General features: G+C 45.4%; 1 protein-coding gene across 1 annotated transcript in view; it reads right to left on the reverse strand.

The window, feature by feature from the left end:
- LOC119431815 (mitochondrial tRNA-specific 2-thiouridylase 1) overlaps positions 1-20,804 on the reverse strand; it is a 34,758-nt gene extending 13,954 nt beyond the window's left edge. The window contains exons 1-3 of the mRNA XM_049658058.1: positions 20,687-20,804; positions 17,425-17,590; positions 13,215-13,378 (exon numbers count right to left, since the gene is read on the reverse strand). Of these exons, the coding sequence (XP_049514015.1) occupies positions 13,215-13,378; positions 17,425-17,590; positions 20,687-20,774 (418 nt within the window). The 5' untranslated portion in view covers positions 20,775-20,804. The remainder of the gene's footprint in view (positions 1-13,214; positions 13,379-17,424; positions 17,591-20,686) is intronic.
- Between the last annotated feature and the right edge of the window lie 6 nt (positions 20,805-20,810).

Genomic DNA, 20,810 nt, shown 5'->3' on the forward strand with positions numbered 1-20,810 from the left:
AGAAATACTTAAGCTCTGTGTTCACGAAAGATGACGGAAAGGCACCGCACATATCCATTCTGGCTAACGTTCCACCCATTAGCGATATTAAGAACAACGAAGTAGGCCTGCTGTCTTTGCTTCTAGACCTTGACGTAAAGAAGTCACCAGGTGCCACCGAAATACCTAATGCATTTCCCGCGAGATATGCTGAATGATGCACTAAAGTACCTTTGTATTATTTACAATAAATCACTTTCACGTGCAGAAATTCCAGTTGATTGGAAACATGCAAAAATTATTCCTATCCCTAAATCAGAAGACCGCTCATTACTCTCTTCTTACCGTCCTTTTTCCCTACTTTAAACGGCATCAAAACTGCTAGAAGATGTAATATTTAGGCACATATCAGTCTTCATTGGAAACAACGATCTCTGTGACACGTGCCAACACAGTTTTCGTAGCTGAAAGTGGACGATAGCACAACTGTTACGAAACTGTAAACGAAATTGTGGCCACACTAGACAGACAAACCCAAATTGACATGATATTCATAGATTTCGAAAAGACATTTGACCATGTATCCCACCAGAAATTGCTATCAAAATTAAAGCCTATTTTCAAAAATGACCGGCTGCTTTAGTGGATAGAGGCGTACCTTACGGGCAGGCGACAGACAATCGTTGATAATGCAAAATCCGGCTCATCCAAAGTTCACTCTGCAATCCCGCAAGGATCAGTTTTGGGCCCCTGTTTTTTCTAGTTTTCATTAATGGCATTGTGAAGCATATACCAGTTAAAATTTGGCTATTCACAGACGACTGCATACTATATCGAGAAATTCACAGTAAGGCAGATCAAGCTATACTGAACTCATCCTTATCCGCTATAGAAACATGGTGCTTAGAATGGCAAATGACTATTAATCTAATGAAAACAGTATGAATGACCATAACACGCAAAAAGAAGCCTTTATCATTTGTATGCAGCATATAAGTACCTCGGATTAGTGATCACGTCAGACATTAGATGGAATAACCATATAGCTTACATTAACAAATAAAAAAAAAAAGCCACGAGGCAACTTCGACACTTAAGAACTTTGGCTGAATCTACCAGCAACATAAAATTATTAGCATATAAGACATTTATAAGAGCATTATTAAAATATGCTACTCCTGTCTGGGACCCTTACACCCTATCAAACATAAGCATAATTGAAAACATTCAGTGGAAATCAGTTAGATTCCTTTTTAATTCTTATTGCCATCACACCTGAGCGTTCTACAGGATGCGAACTTCGAAACTCTAGAGGTACGGCGGTATCGAGAGAGTCTAAGAATGTTATGTTATTAATCTCCAACACGTAAAAATAGATAAAAACTCATACAGAAAACCATGTAACCGGCGCCCAACGCAGTCATCTCATTAATTGTGGCTAAATGAGTAATTCTTGCTGAACTAACTTATTCAAACACTAGTTTTTTTCCCTGATCCATTCATAAATGGAATGTCCTGCCTGATACTGTACTTGAAAGCATAACCACATCTTCATTCGCGCACACACTCGCAAAGCTATGAACTAAACTGTTTCCCAGAGCATCTGCTACATACTAGATAGTGTGTGATATAGATAAATAATGCAGACATGCATGTGTACTTTGCCTGACAAGCTCCTTTGTGATGAAGTTTCTACTTGCCGTTGAGCTTATACGTGACTGACGTGGTGCTTTATACCATGCCAGTGTTTGTGCTTGGGCTTTTAAACTAAACTGTTTCCCAGAGCATCTGCTACATACTAGATAGTGTGTGATATAGATAAATAATGCAGACATGCATGTGTACTTTGCCTGATAAGCTCCTTTGTGATGAAGTTTCTACTTGCCGTTGAGCTTATACGTGACTCACGTGGTGCTTTATACCATGCCAGTGTTTGTGCTTGGGCTTTTGAATTTTCAGTTTTTTCTACTTGCGATATCTTACCATCTATATTGAGATACATATTTTTCTGAGTTTTCGTGTGCTACTATTATTATTATTATATTAGCACTCGTCCCGTGTTTGCCCTTGTCCGTGTTTTTTTTTTTTTTGGCACAGTTATAAAATGAATGATCCATACCAGCTAGCTCACACCCAAACCCTTCTGAGGCATGCTATTATTTTTTCCTATATATTTTCTATTGCGTACCCACTGTATTTGTACCTTTGTATTACCTGTTACATATTTTTTGTACTACCCACTCCTGCCTAGGGCCGGGTAATCAGGCTGGCAGTACTAAATAAATAAATAAAATAAATAATAGTTGAATTACTAATGGCTGTATAGCGGCCAAACAAACAGTCACCGTGAAGTGCGTAAAACATCTATATAAATATTGAAATTATGACATTGACTCGTGGAGTGCACCATGAAAAAATATATGCTATGAAGGGATGGTATACTAAAGACATGTCAATGCCAGTAGCACTACAGCCTCACCAAGGCCCCTAAACACAAGGGCCTGAGAGGCACATCACCAACCCAAGAGATTCGTAGCACGACATCCCACCGGAGGCTGCTGCGGCGATAGCGCAGCAGCGGCCTCCGGTGGGATGTCATTCATGCTACAAATCTCTTGGCCTGGTGACATGCAATACATATTTTAGGAAACTTAGAACTGCTTTCGTGTCAGGAAACGGTTTTGCACCAAGAAACATTACTGGATGAAGCATATGTGCCAAGAAAAGTGATTTTTTTCTTTACGCTTCTACTTCCTGACACTCCAGCAAAACGTGGATGATGGTTAGCCTCTCACCATATCTACCTTAAGTAGGAAGTTAACTACCAGTTAGCAAGAAATTCTGTGTGCCGTATGTGCGCCCAGCTCCGAGTTGACAGAAGAGGACATCACTTCATCATGATTCTGTCATTATTGGCCAATTCTCTTAGTATAGCTTAATTAGATGGAACTTATAATAAGAGTTTCCGCATCCATCATATGCTAGTACCACTAGATTCTGAGTTTTTTTGTGCAGATAAAGCTTCATGTCTAGACAGGGACCGTGGAGGAATGGCTAGCTTTTGTCTCCATGGATGTGGCTATGCTTGTGCGAAAATTCAACATTTTCAAATATTATGTTATGCAACAAGATGGCAAGTTGGGCTAGTTGGTTGACGTTTATATTTGACTTAGATTGAAGCGTACTAAAGACAGAGACACAGCCCTGTGTACTTCCTTTCAGTGTCCATGTCTTCAGTGCGCTTCAATATAAGTCAATTACCGTAAAAACCCGTGTATAATACGGACCTGCATATAATACGAGGTGTTATTTGGGGATAGCAATAACGCAAAAAAAAAGTTTTCACCCGCATATAATGCGAGCGAGGAAAACCCACAGAAAGCATTGACAATCTAATCTCGTTAATTCGAACACGCTTAATTCGAACTGACGCTGTGGTCCCGTCAAAGTTATGTGTATTGCAATGGGCGAAAACGCCCGGTAATTCGAACGCGAAAGCATTTGCGACGGTTAATTCGAATATACGGCGCACCGACAATGCCCTCAGCAGCGCTCCAAATCACGTGACGGCGCCTCCGACCGGCATTGCTCCGACACCGCCATAGAGCAAAAGCTTAGGATAGACCTCTCAGTGGATAGACCTTTCAGTCAAAAAATTTAGAAAAAAAAAACCTCGTATTATACGCAGGTTTTTACGGTATGTTATGCAATATTCCCTCGAGCTCGAATTTCACTATTTTAAGTTTTTGGAACAACCAAATATATATATATCTTTTCATGTATAAGCCACACCCCCACTTACAACACACCAGAAAGAACAACAACAAAATGCATGTGTAACTACTAACAATGCCCAAATCTTTGTAAAAACAGTTGCCATTTGCGGAAGGACAAATTGTCTATGTAGTATCTTTGGCCAGCGGCTCTGTTCCCCACCTCTACGGCGACACTGATGGCCGAGAACGTTGCCCTAAAGGTGGTTTCACAGCAGCTCTGCTATCAAATCACACCTCGAGGTAAAATGTGCACTGCCATGAAGCCACACCCAAGTTAAATTCATATATAAGCCCCACCCCATGTGATATGTATGTGATATGCACAATAATATTCTATATTTTAAAACATGTATATAATTGACAGCTTTGGTTTTGGTGAGTGAGTCGCATCACATAGCTCATAGTCATGACAAGACAAAGAAGAATTCGTTAACAGTCGCCTGCTCATTTCTGCACCTGTTCGATTATTCAAACATATTTATACTTGCAGTGTATGGCCACTGCGAATAGATTTGAGTCTACATGGCCCTAAACATAACTTTGGCGGCCAACACTGTTTAGGCCTACCAGCCAAGGCAGGCTCCACAGTCGCAGGAAGGTAGCCACTCATCTTTGATCGGGCCGAAGACTGCATGCGAGCTAGACTGAGGACTGCAATAGCGGTGAGTGTACCTACCAAGTTCGTCTGTGCGCTTGCAGAATGGAACAGGTTAAGCTCGCATGTATACAGAAAGCATCAAGCTGAATTTGCACAAAAAGCCCTAACTTCCGGCACAACGCAGTCAACGTTGCACTTGACATTGTGACAACACAGGGCAGGCACACGTAGAACACTGCCAAGGCCTCAACACCCACAATATTTTAGGTACACTGAAGCACGACAGTGAAGAAGAGCCTGTAAACAGATTTTCTGTGCTGCTGGAGTTGTAAGAAATGTTGAACTTGAATTTTTGTGCAAAAATACCTGAAAAACAGTACTTTCAAGATAAACAGATTCCAGAGATGAACCTATTTCCTTTTTTGCAAGTAAAGAACCAACATTTAGATTTGTCACCATCTGGCTCAAATGTCAGGGTTTTATGCAAATCCCACAACTATTAGCTTCGAAATTATTCAACATTAATTACTATTCCTGTGAACGTCGAGCCCAAAAATTTCTATAAAAATAAATTGTGGGGTTTTACGTGCCAAAACCACGATCTGATCTGAAAATTTGTATTCACACAAGCCTGAATGTGGCCATTTGGTCGGCTAACATATTACCCTTGATACCTCTGTGCCCAGGCACCCAGCATACTAGGCAGGCTTTGTACAAAACATGAGACTAAAGATTCAAATACAATTCAAGGATTTCAAGAATGCCAAAGGCCAAAATCCAAGGAGGGGGAAACAAACCTTATTCGTACACATACACTAAAAAATAGAGAAATCTCCTTAGCTGCAATTTCTTGCAGCTAAGCCGCTGCAAAGTTGGAGACACTCTTCAAGCTCTTCAGGTCACTTTTTCAAGTTGACTTTCCCATTGCAATTATTGTCAATCACATACTGGTATGATGGTTCGCACAGTCCGACTTCAGGCAAAAATACTCGTCGTGTTAAAGCCAACTGGGTGAAACTTTAGGACTTTCTGCCAGGCATTTCTAGAGCCTAGGGCTTGAAAAATGAAGCCATAGTGGCTGCGGTGTTAACCAACTAGCAAAACAAAATGGTGGCATTGTTTGGTGGTGGCAACAGCAATTTAAACAAGCCTGTCATTAGTAGCTGTGAACATGATCGATTGCAATCGTTTAGCGACACTCTCAAAAAGAAATATCTCGAATTGTTTGCCGACTGAGAGTGTCCATGGCATAGCCCCTATGTGAAGTTTATTACTTTGAATGTTCAAAAGTTGCCTTAAACTACAGTTTTAAGGAGCATGTGTATTTTGAAGGAGATTCGAGGGCCCGTGAATCCCTCTTTAGGAATTCAAGGGATTTCAAACATTTCAAGGAGGTGTACCAACCCTGACAATGACATGTTGGAAGGATACATAGTGCATATGAGCGAATAAAGTTGACAATTACAGGATTTTTGTGCCTTTGTAGAGATATTAAAGCTTTTAAAACACTTAAGGAGTCTGTATATATAATTTCTTTTTGTAGTTTTAACGCCTCATCATGTTTTACAACCAACTATTATATTAACACTGCCTAGGCCTGTGCCTAAAGATACTTGTTGGAAGTGCAAAACGTCAGAACTTGAGAAGGATGGACCAACCGTAGCTTAAAATACAATGGCATGCGATTTTGATGCATTGGTGTAAAATTCTGGGCAAGAGTGTTTTGACTGAAGCTCTAAAAAATTCATTCAGATGTGCACCTCCGAAGTGTGCTTTGTTATTTCTAGGAATAATGTGCCACATTCAACAAGCTGCCACTGTCATGGCTTGGATGTGGCTCAGAAGAATGGCACAGGCATAGCAGAGTTTACTGAAAGGGAACCTGAAAATACTGAAAGTGAGTCAAAAAACATTCAAGGTAAGTGTAAGAATACAAGAGATGATTAATTGTTAAAGGCTATGAAAAGACGTAGAGAATTCTTTATTGTTAAACAGTGCACACAAGCAGCCTGCTTCAACGAAAGAAAGGCACTTTAACTAAATGAGGCGGTTTGACTGTAGTGTATTTACACGATTCCAATGCACACTTCAGAAATAAAAATTAGATTTAGATACAAAACCAAAACTATAGCAGTGGCAAGCTGTTGTCATCGGCATTAAAATTTTTGTAATCCAATCAATCCACACGTTGCTGCAGCTGTGGGCACTGCGGTAGCTCAATAAGTTTGTTATAGGTTGCCACGGTCTGCGAGGCACTTAAGAAACGCAGTATCAAATGCCATAGATGGCATTGAAAATGAGATGCTCCAATGTGTTGATAGTGATAAGAAGGCCCCAAGAGCGACAAAGTGATATCTAGTCCCCTGTTGCTTGGAAGGAATCCTTTCCTGTCTTTCAAGTGAGAGAAGGGAATTGCCAAGTGAAGAGGGAAATAGACTGATCCCACCGGCGAGTTTCACGACGCCACCGCTGCCGCGGTACATGCTGGTACTTGTAGTCATCCCTGTTTCCAAACTATTTTTGGCAATTTTTATGGTTTGTGTGGAGCCATCGTGCGATGGGAGGATTCACCTGCTGCGTTCCTGGGTGCTATACAACAACAGCACAAGGGACAAGCGCTTCCTGAAGAGCGAAAGCTTCGAGAGACATGGATCCAACGGATTAATAGGTGGTACTGGTTATACACAGCGAAAAAAGACACAAGGGCATGAATAGCGGCCGCATTTAGATGGGGGCGTGATGCGAAAACACCCGTGTACTTAGATTTAGGTGCACGTTTAAGAATTCCAAATTATTCCGGACGGCAAGCCTCATAATCAGATTGTGGTTTTGGCACGTAAAACCCCACAATTTAATTTCTGATCTAACCTTTTTTTTTTCATTTGTGAGCCTCTTTTATATTTGTTATAATATGTATACAGTCGAATCTCAATAATTCGAACTCGAAGGGGCCCAAAAATTTGTTCGACTTAAAAGAAGTTCGAATTAAAGGAAGGACGTATTTTTGAAGTATGCTAGCACCATAGCAAGATGCACGAACGGTGCGAGTCGTGAAATATGGCGGCGCACAAGCACATAGCGAGCACAACCGCCCACGCTGGCCAACGCTCAGTTCCCGATAACGGCAGAAAATGAAACTTCAGGGAGCGAACGTACCGGCATGGCGACGGGCGCACGCACGCGAGGAGACCGTCGAAGGTGAGGGAGGAGGCCGGCAGGAAAGCGGATTTGGCCTCGGCAACTCCGCCACTTCGGTGGCTCCCCTCGCCCTCTCTCGCAGCTCCCTCACCTTCGACTGTCTCCGTGCGCGCCTGCCGCCGGTACAGCCGGCTCGGCGCAGATTAGCCCGCTCCCTGAAGTTTCGTTTTCTGCCGTTATCGGGAAGTGAGCGTTTGCCGGCGTGGAAAGTTTCGTTGGCCGGACTGGGCCTCCGTAGCTTAGGGGTCTCTCCTAAGCTTTTGCTTTATGGCGGTGTGGGAGCCGCCGCGTTATTTGGCGCGCTGCTGAGAGCATTGTCGGTCCGCGGTATGTTCGAATTAACCGTCGCAAATGCTTTTGTGTTCGAATTACCGAGCATTGTCGCCCATTGAAATACACATAACTTTGACGGGACCACAGCATCAGTTCGAACAAACCGGCAGTTCGAATTAACAAGTCTTTACTGCTGTTTATGTTCAAATTTCTTGTAATCAAAACCAACTCCCATCTGTAATGCCCTTGGGCCCTAAGGGTATTGTAAATAAATAAATAAATAAATAAATACTGTTATAAGACTTGAACACATAGCTTTCTTTTTTTATTTTCACCTGCAAGCCTGAATTTCCCGGGAGCTCAACTGTGCCACCCAAACATGAGCAAGAGGTCTGCCATTGTTAGCAGCAACGCTACTGTCTTAAACGGTTTAATTGACCAGTACAAATCACTGATGAAAGTATATCGCGGCTGCTTATAATGGAGAGTGGCGCATATTCAAGTGTGCAAAAGATGGGATGCTCGCCTCGCGCCACGCAGTCGGAGTTTTCAAAGCAGAAAGTGTACCATTTGCTTGAATGCAAATAATCGGGGCATTTTCTCGTATAGCCGAGCGCTTACGTCTGTGTCAGTAATGTGCTTGTTGTCGTTTTTTACCTGTCTCTAGCTTTCCTCTGTGCGACAGCAGTAACGCAAACACAGCGCCATGAGGAGGCATCGTTGCGTGGTGCAGTGCATATATGAGTATACATGCCGGGTGTACTGGAGGCGCAATGCTAATGAGAAAGCGGAGCTGATGGGCACCTAGCTAGTCCTGGCTTTTGGGCTAGGCTTGGTAGGATTACTACCAAGTAATCCTCAGCATTTTCCGGAATTGACTGTTTTTTAGCAATTATTAATTAGCTATTGATTGGCTATCGCAAGGTATTGGCCACATATTTCGGCTAGGCTAAGCACTACCAAATCATCGCTAGCATTTTACGGAATTTATTCATCGATTATCGATTAGCTATTGATTGGCTATTGCAAGGTATTGGCCACGTATTTGGGCTAAGCTAAGCACTACCAAGTCATCCCCAGCATTTCCCGGAATTTATTGATTATTGATCGATTAGCTATTGATTGGCTACCGATGACTGACTAAGCTTAAGTAGCCCTAACCACGTTTATTTAGACTTATCTAGGCTCAGCTTCGCTAGTTCACAGGGGTATGTGCCAATGCGCTTGGACCCTTTCTGCACTACCGCCAGGATCAGCCCAAATTTTTTGGATCGGGACAGGAAAGAGCGTCACTTGCAACTAGTTTATAGAAAGCAGTTAGGGGACACATTGATAGAAGGGGCCTTATGCGCACGATTGCGGCAGGGTTTATATCGGTCAGACAGGCCGTTGCATCAATGATAAGGCAAGGGAACACGAGCTGTCTATCAAGAATAAAATTAGTGCACATTTACCTATGCACTGCGATTCCTGCCCATGTAGGGCAGACTTTTTTCCACATCCGCATTCTTGGCAAAAGCAAAAGATTCCCTGGCACGGGAATTAATGGAGGCGTATTTCATTGCTATAAAACGTGACACCTGTGTCAGCGATACGTCTGTGGCCTTTTTGGGGTCTCACATGTGCTCTTGGGACAAAGGGAACGACACATAGTAGTGCAAACAATCAAAAGGGCATTTATTGCACCTTTCATACACTAATACATACTAGCCGAATTACAACCAATTGAACATTCACACGGGCGCGCGACAAATCAAGGAAGTCCGACTCACCGCGACCCGATAGCGAGCGAATACGTTCGCCCCATGCTATGACACCATCGCCTAGTCGTCCACGTGTACAGTCACGCGAACGGTGGCGCGCTCGAACGATCCGTGTTCGTCCATACCGGTGTCCCGCTCTAAGCCTCACGCGACGGTCGCGCGAAGCGTTCGTGCGTGTTGGTCGCCGATCCCCAGCCAAAAGAAAGAGCGCCTCCGACCTTTTTCTCCCAAGTGACCTCGCCGTCGCGACACTAGCGCCATCTCTCGCAACGCGCCGCAACCACCGCCGGGCTTAGCCACGCAGAGAAGCCGGACTACAGGAGACATGCGGGGAAAACAACATTAGGGGACGCGTGAGAGTCGCGCATCCCCACATCCCCCCAACCTTAAATCACTACACATACGCCGGCGAAACATGTCACAAGGCCTATCAACGCGCGTCGCGAACAAAAGTTAGTACATGCGACAGTGGCGCCGCCGAGTAAATGTCCACGCGTTATCCACAACATGCGAGCCGACATTGACTCTGGGGTTCACTGCTGGCGTCCGTTGGTCACAGCACCACGTCTGCAGATTCGATGGCACGACTCCAGCCCAGGACTCCGGAAACGGCGACGCAGAAGTCAGCACGAGCAAGCGTCGCTCGCGCCCTGCTGACGAGAGCCACAGTAGCCGTTGGTGACTGCCGGCTCTTTTCCCAGCCGCCGAGGGTTGCGAGCCGGACATTGGCGGCCGCCGAAGTCGCTGCGCCGAATTGACCACAGGCATCTCCAAAGCCTGGGGTAGCTCGATTGTAGTCCGGGGCAGCAGCGCTGACGATGTGCAGGTGACAGCAAACCAGGGGTGACTCCGCTCACGCTGCGTACACTCAACGCACTCGACAAACACTAAAGTAGTGCAAGGGAGAGGAATTCGGCATACGCATCGCCCACGTGGTACGATGTTCAATTCGGCTAGCAAAATTTCGGGTGGCATTTCAGATGCTAAGTTCATGTGAACAAAGCTTGCTTTCTTGAGTCGAACGAGCAATTTCAATTCGTGCGAGGCGAACTAATGAGGGAAGAAAGGTGCGACATCTCAACACCACGGTCCCCCAGGTTGTGTCCCTCAACGTGCGACAGGCGGCTTTGTTAAGCCTTAGGCCTAATGCGTCGCTACTTTGACAACAACCGGCATCCAAAAAAAAAAAAAAAGAAACAACACCCAAAATGGGCACAAGAACAGGCAGCCGCAAGGAGACGTTAGCTCTCTGAGGTGGTCCTACTCCGCTCGGTGCACACAGCATCCGAGTTGACGGCGCCCACCGTCCCAGACGGTGTCGGAGCGCCCGGTGCCAGGCCGCAATACCAGTCAGCCCGTAGCGGCACCCGTGGCCCTATGGCCACCCGGCTCCCTGAGCCTCGACTTCCTAAGTCAAAGATATAGAAGAAGCTATGTACATAAGAAATTCGGACCACCCACGAGGCTTCCGTACTCACTCGCTTCAGGCTTGCCAATTCTCCGCGGGCGCTAGGCCTCGCTCTCCCAGGATGCAGACCACGTGGCTCTCGTACCGACGAGTGTACTTCAAAACACTCGCGAAAAGGCTTAGCATGTCGAAAAGTTCAAACATGCTACAGCAACCGTCGCCTCGCTCAAGAAAGCGCACCGCCGACACTAGCGATCAAAATCCACACTAGGACTACGCTTCGGTTGAAACATCTCGAACCGAGCAAAGCTGTTAAAATTATCGTCCGATGCCCCAAGAGATCCACGTTGGGCAGCCAGATGTGGGGTCTCACATGTGCTCTTGGGACAAAGGGAACGACACATAGTAGTGCAAACAATCAAAAGGGCATTTATTGCACCTTTCATACACTAATACATACTAGCCGAATTACAACCAATTGAACATTCACACGGGCGCGCGACAAATCAAGGAAGTCCGACTCACATCGACCCGATAGCGAGCGAATATGTTCGCCCCATGCTATGACACCATCGCCTAGTCGTTCACGTGTACAGTCACGCGAACGGTGGCGCCCTCGAACGATCCGTGTTCGTCCATACCGGTGTCCCGCTCTAAGCCTCGCGCGACGGTCGCGCGAAGCGGGCCGGCGCACGCGCGAAGCGTTCCTGCGTGTTGGTCGCCGATCCCCAGCCAAAAGAAAGAGCGTCTCCGACCTTTTTCTCCCAAGTGACCTCGCCGTCGCGACACTAGCGCCATCTCTCGCAACGCGCCGCAACCACCGCCGGGCTTAGCCACGCAGAGAAGCCGGACTACAGGAGACATGCGGGGAAAACAACATCAGGGGACGCGTGAGAGTCGCGCATCCCCACACCTTACACAGCACTGAACGCCAGTTTCTGCACTATATGATTGGTTAATGATGCAAACTTTTTGGAGTTATGTGCGCAAATGTACGTGCACATAAGGCCCCTTCTCCTATAAATTTGACCCCCATCTGCTTTCAATAAACTAGTTGCAAGTGACGCTCTTTCCTGTCCTGATACTTTTTTTTTTCCCTATTTGGTTGCATCTTAACACTACTGAATAAGATGAACCAACTTGCCCAGCAACAAGTCCTGATACGCCACATTTTTTGTCTGCGACGGACGAACAAACGGCCGGCTTAAACAGCTCTGCTGTTAAAAACTCCGCCTAGCTTGCGTAAGAACTTCTAGATATCACTGTTACCAAAGGCTGCAAGTCGTGCGCGAAACCCATGTAGGTAAGCATCATTAGGGCATCAAAGTTTCAGCGCCGCATTTCAAACCTGTCTCCAACAGGTATACAAATCCTATTATGTCCGTCGCTAAGCAAACATAACGTTGCAGTCACCGAGATGCACGTGTGCAAAAATAGTAACGGAACACGACCGCGCACATCAGCATGTACTACATGCAAAGTTCGAACAAATACGATACTCGATGCGTAATCAGTGGGTAACAACTGAAATGAAAGGGCAGCAGGCACTTCACCTCGTTCACCTCGCCCAGCCTGCAATGAACAGCTGATGTAATTTCTTAAAGTACATGACGAATTTTTCTCAGTGGTGGAGTCGCAGAGATGTCTGGGAAGCTCGTGTGCAGTACTCAAGGTGCGGGGATTGCTGTGGTGTGCTTGTGCCAGTTGACTACAACCAAGATGGTGGCAGGGCTACTTCCGGAAAACCAGCACATGTGCAGATCTGTTGGTGGGATGGGTCTATTGTCATTAATCTCAAAGAAAAACTGGCGAGTCAGCAACCAAGGGCACTGCATTCTTCATTTCTGGTCATAAAAACTGAGTGCACATATGATATGCACTGCAAACAGGCAAGCTAGTCTCCCCACAGCAGAGGCCCCCTCCTAATGTCTCGACCAACGTCCGCAAGCAGCATTCCACCCCTGCATTATTTCATATCAGAGCCAAGAGCCTACATTTACGTAATGAGCATAGGTGTAGAGATTTTCAAATGTTAGACTTTTGGGGTGGACAGTGTCAATGTCTATGCCAACATTTATGGGAAGTTCCAGTCAAAAGAAGAACATTTATCTGTAAAAATATTGAGAAAAAAGAAAGGCTACTGGTATCTGGAAAGGTAAAGAAGAAGAAAAGATCCTAATCAGCATAAGACAACAGCAAGGTGACAGAGAAGCACTCACGCCCATCAGGCAGCGGCTGTAGACGGGCATAGTGGCCAGTGGCGACCATGTCGGCGCCCAGCTTCCGAGTGGCGTACTCGTGAAAGACGCCAAATTTGATGGCTCGGTTGCACAGCACGTCCGGGTTGGGCGTCCACCCCTTCTGGTACTCGTCAAGCATGGTGCTGAGAAAGAACGAGTGGACCAGTTGCACGCACACAGTGGACTGACTCTCCCAATGTGCTTCCAGGACCACTGCTTTGCAATAAAAAAACTTTGCCACGCACAGAGAACTACTTAACAGGTGCCAGCATGTTTAGTTTAAACCCAGACCTTCTGAGCAGAACTATAGCTCAAATTCTGAATATGGCATTCTTTTTTACGCTGGAGACAAATACACAGAAGAAATTAGCCAGCAACAACTTCAAAGTGGGTTCATAAGAAGCTCTGTTATAAGTGTAGTCACTACCAAGCTTTACCTTCAGCCAAGAATGATTCAATACTTACTGTCAATAGCTTTGCAGTAAGTTGACAGAAAACACTGCCCCGTTGTGAAAGGGAATGCCTAATTTGCATTTGACACTGCTATCTGCGATTCCTTGCACTTTCCGACTAAGAAGATTGCACCAGGAAATTTTTTTAAGTCTTTTTTTGACACAGCGTGTACAGTTCTACAACCTAACACTTGAAAATCAGAAGCCCTAATGAAATTACTGCGGTTTAATACCTGTAACATTGTAACATAGACCTTGAGATACTGCTGATTGGGACTGTGCTCCAACATTTTGCAATGTATGCCAAGTGTGCTAGGAAAGAAGTTTTGCAAGCTGGACGTCTGCCTGTTCGGAGAGATGGAGATCACCATTGCAGGTTCTCTTCCTCTTTCATTGTAATTTATCATGCAGTAACGATTTGTACTAAGAAACTATTTAAGTCACTGTTTTCCAGGTGCATTGCGCATGGAATAGCTGATATTGTTGTCACCTCCAGTAGATTCAAAAGTTCATGTATACAGCTCACATTTGTGGACAAAACAAACACTATGTAAACTTGAACATTCTTAATTGATTTTGCTGCTGTATGTTTTAAAGACGCCAAAGATGGACAAAATGTGTTGAAACTAAAATTTAGACAGAATTAGGTGGGCACCTGTAGGGTTCAATTTGAACTCGCATTCCTGCAGCAATGGTTGCAGGAACACAAACATGCATTGCCTTTTATGCTGGAACCGCCAGTACAGAAGACCTACCACTAACTAATTCAGGAGTTCTATGCAGGAAGCCCCGAGTTCAGCAAGCACCCGAGTTATCGCCGAGTTTGCACTGCAGTATAGGAAAACCTACGTATGCAAGCCCAAGCACACCCTACACATGTATCTTGCTCATTGTAAACAAGGAAGACACTGCTTTACAACACAAAAGCATCACTCAACGTCAGTTTCACAGCACAGCAGCATCACTTTCCCACTATGTATCTATTCGAAGACTAACAGGAGGCCCACCTTTACAGGGAATAACCTTTCTTTCTTTTCAAAAGATCTCACATTCCTCTTATTGTGTAATATTACAGGAAACAACATGAAGCGAGAGCAGGTCAAGAAAGAGTATTCTTACTTCATATCGTTTAACACCGTAATCCCTGATAACCAATATGAACCAACTAGCACAGCAACAAGTAGTGATATATTAACTGCAGTGGACCGAAGTTCCCATATCCAAAGGCAAGAAGTGAAAACTTTGCGTACTCTTGCAGAGACTCATTGGCTTCATTCAAAGACGTTAAACTTTACTGCGCATGGTTAAGATCATTTCTTACATGAAGTATTTATTTTTGGTCTCAAGTGTAGTGCAGCTTCTCTGAAGAGCGAACACCGTACACAAATGGGCAAAGTGGTGGCACTTTTGGAGTTGTTAAGTTTATAGAACACATTTCCGAGTGTTGTGTCTATATTGTGAGAACTTGCAAAGGATATTGTGCTGGATGGCTCACAAGCTGCAGGCTTGCATCCTGTTCTACCTCACTGTTCGCATTATCTAGTGCAAAGTGCCAACACGCAAGTGGAATTCGTATAAATGGTAGCGTGCATGTCATCATCAATCCGGCCTAGGCTAACGTCGGCACGCTCAACAAGGTCATCACCCTAGCACAGAGACTAGAACCAAGAATCGGAATTTAATGTGCTTTTTTTTTTCCGGAACCTTTTTGCGATGTTGCTTGTGTGCACTGGTATTGTTGTCTCAAGTTATCCAGTTGTAAGAAGAGACAATCTCCACATACAGAAGAACACATACAGGGGTGGGACTGCCCAAAGTCTTTTCGGAGAAATTTTTTGAGCAAGTAAAACTGCGATTTGGAGCAGTTTGGAGCAGACAAAATTGCATCTTGGAACACTGTGGAGCAGACTAAATTTCATTTTGGAGTAATTTGGAGCAGATAAAATTTCGTTTTGAAGCATTTTGGAAAGCAACCGAATCTGAATTTTGGTGGAATAATAGAATATTACAGCGCACTTGGAAACTACGACGAATAACAAAGCGCATAGTAGAATTGCGCTTTGTAGTTATCGCGTACAAGAATAAGGAAGAGTGGGTTGAGCGGTGGCACGGCGCATGCTTTTCTGTAAAGCCGAAAACATCGGTGGTACTACGATTGAGCTTTATATTGCCGCGCCGAGGCTCATGGTGATAGCGGAACATGTTCTCAAATTATGAGGTCCAATTGACGTGGTAAACTAATTTTTGGGTCACCATATGTCACTGCATACCCAGATAGCGGCAGTAAACTTTAGGCTGGTATAAGGTAAAACTATTCCAAACTGCTTTTATGGCGACAGCAATTATATGGACACTCCAGTGCATTTTATTGAACTATATGGACACTCCAGGCGCACTTTTGCCGTCGCCGTGATGTTCCGTATAAAGTACAAGGGCGATAACACCGTGGCCGCGCGCCGTATGTGCGAGTGAAAACATGCGAGGGGAGCCGACAATCGCGGCTCAATCTGGCGCGCGCGAAGGAGGAAAGCGGAGAGCAAACGTGCCATCTCTGTCGCGCGAAAGGCCGTGGGGAGATGGGGGGGAGGGAGGGGGCGTCGTGCTCTGGCAGCAACTGTATTTCACGACCAGGCGCAAGGAGAACCGATGATCGCGGCTCAATCTCACACATGAAAGGAAGGAAAGTGGGCAGAGGCAGCGTGGGAGGGATGGGGGCGGCTTCTACTCCGCCAATTACTGCGTACTTAGCGCGGCCGCAAGTGCCGTAACTTAAAAGCGATCTGCAGACGGCTCATATGCCTTTGTGCGTGCTGTGTTCTCGCCGCTCAGTTTGCGTTGGAGCGATAGACAGCACGAAGGTCACTTCCCTCGCCGCTGCTGTCGTGCTTGCTCACGCCAGCAGCAGCGAGCGTCTGCGGACACAGAGTGGGATGTGGTCATGTTTGCTTGTGCGCGCTCACACCACGCTTGCTACACAAATTGAGTTAGTAAGCCAATGTTTCCAAGTTTATAGGGTCGATAAAACTACTATATTTCATATATGCCGCAATTTGCTGACGCAATCGATGCTTTGCCTTTGGGCAAAACTGTGACTTTTTTATTCCAAATCCACCATTATACCGTATTACATGAAAGTGGCTGAGGCCTCGCCCATAAGATTGTAAACACAAACTAGAAAAGTTTGACGTTATACCTGCCCTGGGGACAGAGACGTCCGCCTGCTGCAGCGCGTGCCTCCCTAACATCTAGTTCGCTCGCAGCGCCCTCAGCCTACTCTTCATTGTTTTGCACCTCAGCTGGGAGCACCGCGCCGCTCGGCTACAGTGTACTAGAATTCTAGTACACTGCAGCTCGGCCTACTCGACCATATTCTAGTACACTCTAAATACAGCCGCCGTGACCATTCCAACAGCAGCGACAACAGCTGGGAGTGGCGGTGCGCGCGCTTGCCACTTGCCAGACGCGCCGAAAAGTCCAGTTTTATGTGCTCGAAAACTATGAGAAACTGTGCATGTAGCGCCGTCGGCGGTGTGCGGAATGTGAACGGCTGCATTCTTTTTCGGAGAACAAATCCACTCGCTGCTCGTAGCCACTGCCGGAGCACGCATGCCGAAGCCGTTCTGACACAGCGTGGCACAATTTCGGTCAAATTTCCGTGTTTAGCACAGGAATTAGCGTTTGTATCAAAGTAGCGCAATTGGCACAGGAGTCCCACTCCAGCACAAAGAAGCGCTCACCTGAAGACGCTGTGCCAGTAAGGCTTGACAAAGTCCACCATCTTCATTGGTATTTCAAGGTGGTCACACACAAACTGCGCATCGCTCTCCTCCTGATCAAGGACACAACGTTCACCAGCATCTCGGCTGTCCCAGTTGCGCATGAAAACACCAATGACATCATACCCTGCAAGGCAATAACGGTCCCCATCTCAGAATCACGGTAATTCAGGTCTGCGTATAGCGTCCAGATCATGTCACTGCACGATTACCCGCCTCATTTCCATGAAATGGCAACCCTGCCCTCCACAACTGCAGTCCATGTTTCACAGTTCGTGTTGCATTCTCTATTATACTACACCATGAATGCCATCATGTGATTATTAGCAACCATGGTTGCCAATTCGTTGCTGATGCTGCTGAAAACCTTCTCCACTTGGGCACCTCCAAAATAAAACACTTGACACCTTTACACTTGCATTACCTTACTGAGCACATGAACAGAACAATTATCAATATTATCTCAATGTACATTAGCGTGGGCCACAAGAAATGGGATTCCTCATCTACACATTGAAGCAATTTGTCTTCTTTGTTGCGTTTGCAAGTATTCATCAACAAGAACAGGCACTAGCAGGAGCCATCAGAGAAACAAAATGAATGTTATGTAATAATTCAAACTCTGGAACAAGACGAACTGCCTGGCATTACAAATAAGTCTACGAAAGTCTTTAAACAAACTCGGCGATAGCAGCAATCAACCTCGGCCACTAGGTGGTTAACCTTGGTCCTGGTGGGACGCACGGCACACACAGGTGCCACGCTGGCATGAAGCAGATTTCCCCATGATTTTGAATTCCTTCGACTTATCAAGCTTTGGTGACGCAGGCAACAAAGCTAGCATAGCACCATGTAACCAGTTAACCATCGTCACAGCTGTAGAGTCATGTAGATCGTTGCTCACCGATTGTTGTAACGAACAATCGATGGTATCTTGGGAAACCCCACAACTTACAACACTGTGCAACACGAGACCACTGGTTAAAGGCCATTTTCCTTCATTACAAAAGCCTACCACGGTATACATCAGGCACTTTCTGCAGTCATGACAACCCTTCGATCACAGAAACTCTGTGGGGCAGAATTCGCTCAGTGCCTTCTTGCTCAACTACCATGGCTTCAGAAGGTCAGCATGAAGCCTGCTACGATAATCAAAAGTGACGTCACTTACACTCCTGCTAACCTAGTGTGGTTGTGGACTCCCATGAGCAAATGTTGACTGTCAAAAGCTGCTCACAGGCTCTGTCAGCGCAGTCATTGTCGTTGGTCATCTTACTAAGGTTAATTACAGTATAACATGCCTCACTAACAATGGCAAACACTCATCCAAAACTGAGGTTACGCATGTAGCCTGCTTTAAGCTGTTTAGCCGACCACAGCCAGACTGACTGCTCACTTACTATAGCATGCCTCCTAGTCAATTGCAGTATAGTATGTCTTAATGCCATTGGCAGACACTCATTCAAGATAAAGATCACGCATATAGCCTGCCTTAAGCTGTTTAGCTGACCTCAGCCCAACTGCTCCTAACGAAAGGAGCAATGCCTCAGTGCGTCGAGGGTGATGAAGCAATGATGAAGCAATCAGAGAGAAGCATTCTCAAGAACTGCCCAGTTAAAGACAAGCAAAGGAAAACCAATAAGGACACGTGCAGAGTTCTAACTAAATGAAACAAAACATAATATATATACGCTGGCATGTTGTGACGTTTCGTTTCAGTACATCACTTGCAATTCAATGCTTGTACTGCACACACAGTTTTCTAGAGTGAAATTGTACCATCTTGCCCACCTGTATATGTTTGTAGGGAGAACGATGTCCCACGTCATCTGGCACTCGCTGTCCAGCCTCAATTAAACCCACCTTGCACACATAATTCTTTCTGGGGTTTTACACGCCAAAACCAGTTCTGATTATGAGGCACACCGTAGTGGAGGGCTCCAGATTAATTTTGACCACCTAGGGTTCTTTAACGTGCACTACAACACAAGCACACAGGCGTTTTTGCATTTCGCCTACACCCATAACAATACTGATGCATTCCAGCTGCAGTTTTGCAGCTTTTAGTGTGCAGTGCTTTTCTGCTTTTGTTGCATGGGAAAAATAAAGACTTATTTTCAAACTTTGATTTACTATGGTGGCTGTTCATCCATATTGTTGCTCTCACCAGTAGTCAGAGCCTGCTTTCGTCGGGAAAAAAAAACAATAAAGCTTTACCTACTTTGCATCACTGTCAGCTCAGAGGTCAGCTGGAAGCCACGACACAGCATATTGGTGAAATGAATAAACAGCAGAGAAGGTGTGTGGCTTGGATTCTATGGGTAATTGGTCACAAGGCAAGGGTCTCGCATGTTTACATCCTACATGCATGTCAAAAAGCACTCCCAAGGAAGACAATCTACCTGGCATGAATAGCTCCATTATATTTGGAGACTATGAATGGCTATATCATCGGTAAATGAGCGCACGGAGGTTGTGGCTTGGTTCCTGCTGGTATTTTGTCACGAGGTGAGGGTCTCAAAGGTGGTTGGATCCGGAGCCACATTCTAAACATAAAAAGCAACATCTTCCTTACATGTTTACATTTCACGCATTTCAAAACGCGGTAGGGTAGAAGACTCACAAGAAATGGTCTGTCTTGTGACTCTATATATTTAGCTTTCTCTCTCTTTTTCGTGAATGAACTCGAAGGATAACCTGGCACGAGCAGCATCATATTTTTGTCACCAAGAGTAAAATGGTAAATTTGCTCACAAAGTAGTAAGAATCGCTGAAATAACTGCATGTTAAGGCGACATGTGCACTGTACGACCACAATACAGCACGAAACGAGCGGCGATCAGAAATGTGCGTAGACAACGCTGACATTGACTAACTTTCGTAGCGAGCACGAGCCAGGAAGTGGTGAAAGATGACATACCATATAAAGAGTTATATAACTCTCTGCAGTCATCGAAAAGGCGTGAATTCTTCAGTTAGTTTGTTGCACTATTTGTGGTTGTGACTGCATATATATATAATTTTCTGCACGAAGACATGGGCGGAATATAGGAACACCACTCATTTCGTGAACGGATGCAGAGACGACACGTATGGCAAAATAAACAATGTGTGAGACTGGGCTTGTTGGTACTTCATAGTGATGTGCACAGCGCAACAGGGAAGAAAAGACGGAAATAAAATGCTGTCACAAGTAGAAGGGTGCTTAGACGGCCGGACGCACCTTTCTTTTTCAGCAGGTAGGCAGCAACGCTGCTATCCACGCCGCCCGACATGCCGCACACAACCCTTCCGAGCTTCTTTATCACCATTGCTGTCCCTACGCCCAACGGGTCACTTCGTATAGG

Source organism: Dermacentor silvarum, chromosome 10 (genome assembly GCF_013339745.2).
Source record: "Dermacentor silvarum isolate Dsil-2018 chromosome 10, BIME_Dsil_1.4, whole genome shotgun sequence".
In the NCBI taxonomy this organism is placed as follows: Eukaryota; Metazoa; Arthropoda; class Arachnida; order Ixodida; family Ixodidae; genus Dermacentor; species Dermacentor silvarum.